The following is an 8,671-nucleotide window of genomic DNA, read 5'->3' on the forward strand; positions in this document are numbered from 1 at the left end:
TGGCTTTTTTCTGACAGAGTGGATGGAATACCCATTTGTCAGAGACACTTGTCCTCACTCCTATGGAGCATAGGGAAGGAGGTGGCACATTCCATCCCTGGCAAATTAGATCTCTTTATCCTTTCTGGTCAAGGAATAAACTTTCTTCCAGAGCCAAGACTCCATGATACATGGCCTGAGATGTTTGCTGAACTCGTGTCTCCCACTCCTACCGCTCGACCCACTGGGGATGAGTAGTATTTTGATGTCACAGAAAGTTGTTTTTTCTGCTTATTCTTGCTTCTGTAGACCCATCCCATCTCTTTCTTGAGTATTGAAGCCCCTAATCCCACCGTGCATGCTTTCAACTCAGGCAAAAGGGTCCTGGGAAGGTATCAGCGACCCAGGCTTTGCCTTGACCTGGTCACATATTTGTGTGCCATATTCATTGCTTCTTTATGGCTCTGCCTTGGAAGCAGATTCAGAGTCCTCCAAGGGCCAGTTTTCATTCTAGATCCATTCCAGCCTGTGTTTTGGAAGCCAGCATCTAAACTCCATGTCCTAAACTACATAGAATAAACACACTAACTCAGCCTGCAGATTTTGGATCTGAGACGTCAAAGACTGGTCCTCTGCCCAACCCTTTTTGTGGTTGCACAAGCCTTTAGATGCTGACTGGAGCTCTGACTGGAGCTCTGACTGGAGCTCAAATGGTTGCCTCACTGGCTGGATCCTTTGGGGGAGGCTGGGGAGGCCTTCTATAGGCACTGCCGTCTTTTCCTATATGGAGCAAAGTGTCAGGCAGACAACCGTGTTGGATCTTGGCTTTTAGGAAAGGACAGAAAGAGAGGGGACAGACATTTAGATGAAGTCACCAATTAGTAAATTCAAAGAGTCAGGCTCTGTGCCAGATGGCCCAGCTGCTAGTGTTGAATGTGATTGTAACCCTGGCCCTCTGCTCGGTCATTCTGCCAGTCACTAGGACTGATCAAGTCCACTGCGTCTGCAAAAACCAACCTCAAAGGACTGGAAGTGACAGTGCTGCTGCTTTCTATTGAGGGCGACAACGGTCAGGACTAGAGAGGTAGGATCCAAGGAAGGAGCTTGGGAGAGTCTCCATCCAGCTTACCAGCCAGAGTCTGGCATTTCCCTTAGGTGCAGGCACCTCAGAAATGTCAGTCTGAGACAAAGACCAAGAACAGCTGCTGCAGACAGCAGGGCACCAGCCTTCCTCAGAGCCAGGCTGACAAGTCCCTCACCTCTGGGTCTAGCACCAGACACCAACTCCCAGTAGCAATAGCCAGCAAGAGTACCCTACACTGAGCACCAGCCAAGTGCCTCTGGCCTCAGAGTCTACCTCTCTTCCCACAGAACCATGGACCTCTGAGCTAAGGGTTCTGCAAAATGAAATATGAGGCTGCAGGATCTTAGCGATAGGGAACAACTGTTTCTATCCTAATTCAGGGGATAGAAACAGTGGCCTAGCCGTGCCACTGGTATTATTATTAAGGCCACTGGCTGTTAAATAAGGGTAACACTGGGAAACTAAGTTATGTGGATCAGAAGCGTGTGGGGGTGGCTCTGGGAGAGCTGGTGAGACCAAACAGGTCTGTTAACTGTTACCCAGCTAGAGTTTCCTTCCTCCAGGGAGCCTTCTCAAAGAAGTCCTTGGCTAACAGTGGGGAATCTCCGACAGTGGGGTTATACAGAGCAGGTGTTTACTCCTCCCCACCCACCTTATGGAAGTAGACAGAAGAGGGCCAAAGAGGAGGTGGGAGAGGTGCTGCTGGGGAGGAACCTGCAAAACAGCCTCTTCTCTCTTGACATCCTTTCTGGCTTGGGTTGGGCTTTGCTAGGCTACTTAGCATCAGGCAGCCGGACTTGCCCCTTGCTCCGAAGCTCCTGCTCCTCCTACCGCTAACCTCCAGCCCTAGGTGGCCTGTCACAGCTAATTCTCAAGTGTACAGCACTAGCAAAGGCTTCTAGAACTAGTGACCACTGGGACCGTGAAATGTACTGGCGTGCCAGCCACGATCTTCTGCCAACCCACAGGTCAGAACGCGAACGACGACCAGCGAATTGCTCAGCATGCTCTCCAACGCCAGCCAGGACTAAGGCATTTGAAGTTGATCTGCAGCCTAATCAAACCCGGAGTATCCTCTCCCGAGGAAGAGCTGCCTTTCAAGCCTTAGGGAGAGAAGCCGTTTCCCTCAAGTGTCCTTCTAGCCATCGAGAGGGATGGGGCACAAGTTGGATCTGCTGCCGTGCCTCGCACTAGTGTCTTCTGAGTGTGCGGGAGTGTGGGTATTTTGTCCTGAAGTGTTTGCTAGCTACCTTCTCTACTGGGTAAGTCAGGCAACGTGGAATCCTATCTATGAAGGCCTTGTGGTTAGCAGGCCTGGCCTCAAAACTGCCTGGCCAAGCACTGAAAAGCTATCCATTCAATCCCTGCCCTGGCATGGAGTCTGTGTGTCTACAGTGGCCCTTATCTTTTTGGCTGCTTCAGCCCATGGTGTCTAGTGGGAAGCTTCCACAAGATCCCACAGACACACCTGCCAATCTGATGAAAGGCTGTTGCTTAGTTTCTACCCAGGGTAGAGGAGTGATACCAGAATAGCAACAGCCACTTCAAACCTGAGGAGCAGGACAAGTACAGGTGTGCAAAAAGACAAAGGCAGGATCATAATTCTTCGCCATCCCAACCCCAGCTGCTTTCCTTCTGCCTCTTTGGTACTTTATCACGAGACACTTTTCTAGTGCTTCACCTGCAGCCCAGCTCAGAGGCAATCCCAATATTCTCTCAGGACGGGGAGCCTTGAGTCTCTACCTGTGCCCCACACTACCAAGACCAGCAATATTCTGGGGAACTTGATGCATAGAGCTGCTGAGACCAGACCCTGGCCAAAAGCAGGGAGAGTGGGAATGTGTGGAGTTAACCCCACCAAGAACCTCAGGGTGCCGGGCCCAGAGTAGGTCACCATAGGACACTATCCACACTGACTAACTCACCCCAGGTCACTGGAGTAGCCCAAGCAGAAGAGCTGTGTGAGAGGCCCTGCTGCCTTGGTTTTGCTCTTGGAACACATAATAGGGATATTCCAAGCGTCTCTTGAGACTATCCATGTACTTACTTAGGCCTTTGCATATTCATTTTCTGAGAACAGAACATGTTACTGGCATATTGAGAATAATTCAAGAACAAGCAATAATTTGAATTATTTGGGCCAAAATAGCCACTTCTACCTAATTCAACTGTTAAGAGCCCATTCCTTGCATATCACTCCCATACCTTGCCCAACACGCTCGAGGGTAATTATACACCTGGGCTATCTGCTGCTTCCTACTTTAAGGATTCTAGGGGACCTTGAATCACAGACTCTGCTGCAGAAGAGTTTCCAGTTCCCAAGGTAGCTGTCACCCAGTGGTGACAGCAGAGGTGCTGACCACTGTCTCCTTCCTTCAGCGACTGGGCACTGCTAATTGTTCATTTAGGATTGGAGTGTCTTAGTAAATTCTGGAGTGGTCCAAGGCCACAAGGATGTTCTCTTGACAAGGTTTGTCAACAGGAGCCATTATCTCCCATGATTTGGTCCTAAGAGGATGTTCCTTCGATTGTACCTGGCTGGCACAGGTACCCACAGTTATGCTGTTATGCCATGGGGAGGGAATTTGGTGTCTGTTTCTGGGGAGAAAAAAAGATAAGAGGCAGCTGGCTGTTTCCTGACAAGGTATGTAACCCAAGCTACTACTGTCTAAACTGCGCCCCAAGGGCCTGTAGGATGCTCTGTGAGCCCTGAGGCAGGCCATAGGAGCAAAGGACATGGCGGGAAGGGGTGGTAAAGGACAAAGAACAGGCCTGCAGCAGTGGCTTAGCCTCCAGACCTGAGATGCAGGTGTTTCACTTCCTGGCACTTGAGTAGCTGCTGAGTAAAGAGAAGTGCTAGCAGGTGGTGGTCCTGTCTTAATAAGGCCTGGCTCAGAGTCCCAGAGAGTTACACTGGGGCAAGGAAGACCCTACCCTGCAATTAGCAGCTTCAGGTGCAAGAATGCCAGGGACCAATGTCTGGTGTCAGCCTGGACAGGGACAGTGGTGCATAGATCATAAGGAGTCTGGGGAATCATGGCCAGGCAAAGCAAGCGAAGTGAGAGGGGTGAGAAACTGAGAGAGAAGGCTACACTTCTGAGACACGGCGGTGGGTATTTGCAATAGACAAAACAGCTGATCCAGAAGATGGAGAGGACACCTGGATCCTCACACTGCCCAGGCTCCTCCTCAATAACACCTGAAATCTTCCTTTTTTCATGCAGTGGGAGCTCCGAAGTGTCCTGTCCTCATCCAAAGTTACTTCATGGCCCACAGAGAGACTGAAACAAATGCCACTAGCACAGAGAACTGCTAGCAAACAGCAGAACTGGGGCCTGCAAGGCCCCACTGGTCCACTGAACCTGCCCACACCACAGAATCCGAGCACCCAAGTAGCATCTACAGGAAATACCTGAACCTACCTAGAACTTCGCAACCATCCAAGGCGGATTTATCTCCGAACTGAACGCCTGTGAATTTTGGGGCATGACTCATTGTCCCACAGCATTCACAAACAAGCCTGGGTCTCTCTGAGCCTCATCTCTAAGATGCCACTGTGACCCAGGCCTGCCTCCTAGGAGGCGTTAGGGACATGCCAAAGGGCATGGAGGTTACTGGTAAAGTGCTGCATGCCTAGCATGAGGCTTCAAGGTAGGGGCTGCTGCTCCTGACAAGCCTGGTGCTAGCACAGCCAGACAAAGGCAAAAGCATGCACCACACCCACATCTAGTCAGATTCTGGACCTCTTTGCTCTAGGGTGTTGTGAAGCAACAGATCACAAGTTCCTGAACCTGCAATCATGAGTAGAGATGGCCACACACATGCTTCTGGGCTATTACTTTCTTTCCTGTCACCTTTCTCTGGGCTTGATCCATGTCTTGGGGTTTCTGTTGCCTTTGACCCTTATCTGGAATGTATCCTTCTCTTCCAACTATCTACGACTGGCTCCATTTTGGTCACATACCCAAGACACCAAAGGTGACACACGCTGGACAGAGAGGAGTTTGTGGGTCAAGACTGCAAGTGGCAGAGGGGAAGTCACTACAGTTCCACTTGGCATCATGGAAGCTGCATTCCTATCTCCACGGAATAAACATAGATTGAATTTAGGATAGTTGGGATGGTGTTTGGTCTAGTGCGTGGCTACTACCCTGTAGCTTCTGTCTGCTGTTTACCACCCCGCCCCAGCAGCTTTCACAGCACCCCAAGAAGCACGCCCCATTGCTGGTGCAGGAGAAACTTTGGGCTGACATGGAACAATGAGGGAATCCAGGCTGGCAATTACCCAGCTAATTTCAGCTACGTAGACAGCCAAATCAGAGATTTCAGTTTCTTTAAAAGCCCACCTCAGGGCCTGAATTAGCCACCAAATTAATTGTCTGTAGCAGCCTGGGACTTTCTGGGTATAACACGGGTCTCTTCTGATACAGGATGCTGGCTTGCCTCTGAATCCTGTCCCGGTGATGTAATCATTATAATTAGATTCAACCTGAGTCTAGCACAGCCGTGAACTCAGCAAGCACACTGGGTCTCCTTTTCATCACATACGAGTGAAGTCACAGACACCCTCTGGGAGATGCCTATTTGGGCAGATTCTCCTCTTTTGGGCCCCAAGGCCCCAACCAGCTTTCTCTCTGTGAGTGGTCCCCTTCCCTTTTCCATACCAGCAAAGGATGCCTAACACATTCCGGCTGAGACCCACACCAGTCAACGGGCCTCCCTGCAGGCCACAGGACTCTTCAATAGTAAAATTGGTGTGAGCTCTCAGCACTGAGGTTACACGAGGGTGTTGGGGTACCTAGAGCAGGTTGCTTAAACGAGCATGAAGTCCACCTAGGGCAATCTCAAATCCTACAGGCTTGAGCTGACTAAACTGCTCTGTTGAAACCCATTCTGGCCAAATGGGTACCAAACCTTTAGCTAACTGTTTCAGCACCTCCTGGCCAAGAACTCATTCCACTGTCCTCTACCAGTTTCTAGACCTACTGTTGCTAGCTACAAAGATGGCTTTGGGCCAAGTGGGGACAGGACTCTCTTCAAACAGTGAGTGAGTAAGGAGACTGCCCTCACTCAACGACATAAAAGGGGCTATGTTTTCTCTGTAGAAGTGGACTTGATTACATAGTTATCCTTTCTTGTCCTTGTAAATAGTACTGTCTCTTAGCCGGGTGAAACCCATAGAGCCCAATGCCACAGTTGGGATCACCCAGATCCTGTTTCCTAACGCAATCCTGGTGCATGGTTTGTTCCCAGGACTGACACAACGAGAGCTGCCCACAAGCCTCGCCGGGGTATCTGCATTGATCAATGCTGCTCGGTACTTGACTCGTCTCGGGATGACCAGTGCGTTCCACTGCGCCATGGCACGGGGGCACAGGGCCATCTTACACAGCACATTCTCCCCATATCTCATATTAAATCTGCAACTACCTGCAGAGGCTGTGAATGAGGTAAGAAGTGGTCATGCAGCCATGTGTCTCCATGTCACTGCAGTGGTAGAGACACGTCTCTCTTGAGTATCAGATGTCTGTGTATCCCTGGTGGCCCAAACCCATGTCCTCCTCCCTGCCCACCTCCTACCTCCCAGGGCTTGTTTCATCACGAACTCCATGATGATGGCTTGGTTCCTCAGGAGACACTCCGGGGTCAGATTTCACATTCAAGTGTGGTCGGAGTCCTCTGCCTAGAGAGAGTAGGTGGTCATAGGTACCCTGACGAACTCTTCCCAAGACCCTCATCGACACCTCCCCACTATCCTGAGAGTCCGGTGCAAGAGGCTTTGTTCCCACACCCAGACCAGGATGGCAGGGTTCAGAGCCCAGCCAAACCAACAGTCATCTTGCTGCTTCTGGGGTTTCTGAAGGAAGCTTTTAACTGCCACTGCAGCTCACAACTTGGGGCCACCAGTTACTGGAGACTGGTGCCAGCCTCCTCAAGTGGGGGTGGAGCCCAGGGGGCATTTGAAGGTCAATGCTCTGCTTGTAGCACCCAGATTCTGGCTGCTCAGCCTGCTTGGCAGTTTTGGAGCTGTGGGGCAAGGGTCCCTCTGGGGAAGAATTGGAGAGACAAGTCCATGAATGTTGCCCCTCAGGAAAGGTCCTTATGACTTCTGACTAGTCTCAACTATATTTGTCTGTAGGGAGACTCTGGAGGCCCGCAGCAGTACTGGCCCCGGAGGGAGATGACAGGGTCCGGGTCTTCCAGTGGGAGGGGAAACAGCTGATCCACACTGCCTCTGCATGAGGTAGGGCGACCCAAGCCAGAATGCCCAGCAGCGTTTAGAAAGGTGTTTTTTGTAATGCCAACAGCTGCAAAGACATCCCTCTTTGTAGGGTCTTTCCTGACAGGGAACCTGGTCCCTAGGGATCCAGTATTTCACAGGTTTCCCTCTGCGGAATGAGACCCGAAGGGGTGCCAGGCAGTGAGAGTGTCCCAGAAGCTAGGGGTTCAGGGATGCCTTTGCAGCAAAGCCAATTGCCTTCTAAACTTCTCTCTGTCTCGGGGTAATCGGGGGATGGGGGCTCCGCAGGGCCAGGCTTGGAGAAGCTCGGTCGCTGCGGAGGAGATTCCGCAAAGACCAAGGCATCCTGTTCTCTCGTGGCCGCCGCACCCTTTGCTTTGCTGGGCGAGGTGCCCGACCGGAGCACGGCCTCAGGCAGAAGCGCGCCAGGGAGAGAAGAAAGAAAGAAAGGGGGGAAAAAAATGCCGATGGGAAAGGGAATCAAGGGCCGCTTCAGCACCTTGAGACGGACAGCGCCTTCCAGGCTGATCAACCTTGGGTCTGAAAGGCGAGGAACCAAGAGTAGGGGAACCAAGGGTAGGAGACCCACGGCTAGAAAGCGGGGATCCGGGAAGGGAAGCCCAGGAGTCGGGAGGAAGACTGAGCTGGGAAGGGGAAAGGTGGGAGCCGGTTGAGGTCGGACTGGCTGCTAGGGCGCTAGTTACCTTCCAAGGTGAACGATCAACAGCAGCGCGCTCTCAGGCCGGCGGGGTCCATGTGGCGCTCTGTGCTGCTGCGGCGGCTGAAGGACACCGCGAGGAGGGCGCGTCACTCAGAAGCGCCCCCGCCCGCGTCCCGCATGACGAGGAGGGCGGGGCGCGGCGGAGATGGGGGGGGTAGCCGCGCCCCCGGTTCCCAGATTCTGGCCTGGCTCGCGCGACAGCTGCATAGGGGCCCCTCCTTGGCCTGGGCCACTCTCTTCATACCGGCTTGGAGACCCTCCTGAATTCCTCCTGAAGCGCCCTCCAGAAACGCAGGGAGAACGCAGGGCTGGGGTCGCCATCTCTCATCTACCCACCACGTTTGCTCTTGACCCGGTTGCTTTGCTCCTTTGCTGGCAGGGCGGGAAGAGGCGAGCACCGCCCGAGACCCCCGATCCTGCAAGATAAGCCCACACATCCAACCTTCTCCGGTGTGCAGAAACGCCAAATGTGGCTTTGGTGGGATAGGAACCCCAGCCAGTCAGGGACGCCTGAAGGTCACTGCGGACATGGCTGGGCAGGGGCTTCTCGGAGACAGCCACAGCCCCGCCTCTAGGCCGCCCCTTCCCCGGCAACGGGATTTCAACTCTGCTGCGGCTGCACTGCAGAAGAACCCGGTGGCCACAA

At 52.6% G+C, this 8,671-nt stretch overlaps 1 protein-coding gene across 1 annotated transcript in view; it reads right to left on the reverse strand.

The window, feature by feature from the left end:
- Cplx1 (complexin 1) overlaps positions 1 to 8,139 on the reverse strand; it is a 30,402-nt gene extending 22,263 nt beyond the window's left edge. Inside the window, exons 1-2 of the mRNA XM_032916312.1 lie at positions 8,009 to 8,139; positions 6,644 to 6,746 (exon numbers count right to left, since the gene is read on the reverse strand). Coding sequence (XP_032772203.1) covers positions 6,644 to 6,674 — 31 coding nt within the window. The 5' untranslated portion in view covers positions 6,675 to 6,746; positions 8,009 to 8,139. The remainder of the gene's footprint in view (positions 1 to 6,643; positions 6,747 to 8,008) is intronic.
- Between the last annotated feature and the right edge of the window lie 532 nt (positions 8,140 to 8,671).

Source organism: Rattus rattus, chromosome 11 (assembly GCF_011064425.1).
Source record: "Rattus rattus isolate New Zealand chromosome 11, Rrattus_CSIRO_v1, whole genome shotgun sequence".
Lineage (NCBI taxonomy): Eukaryota > Metazoa > Chordata > Mammalia > Rodentia > Muridae > Rattus > Rattus rattus.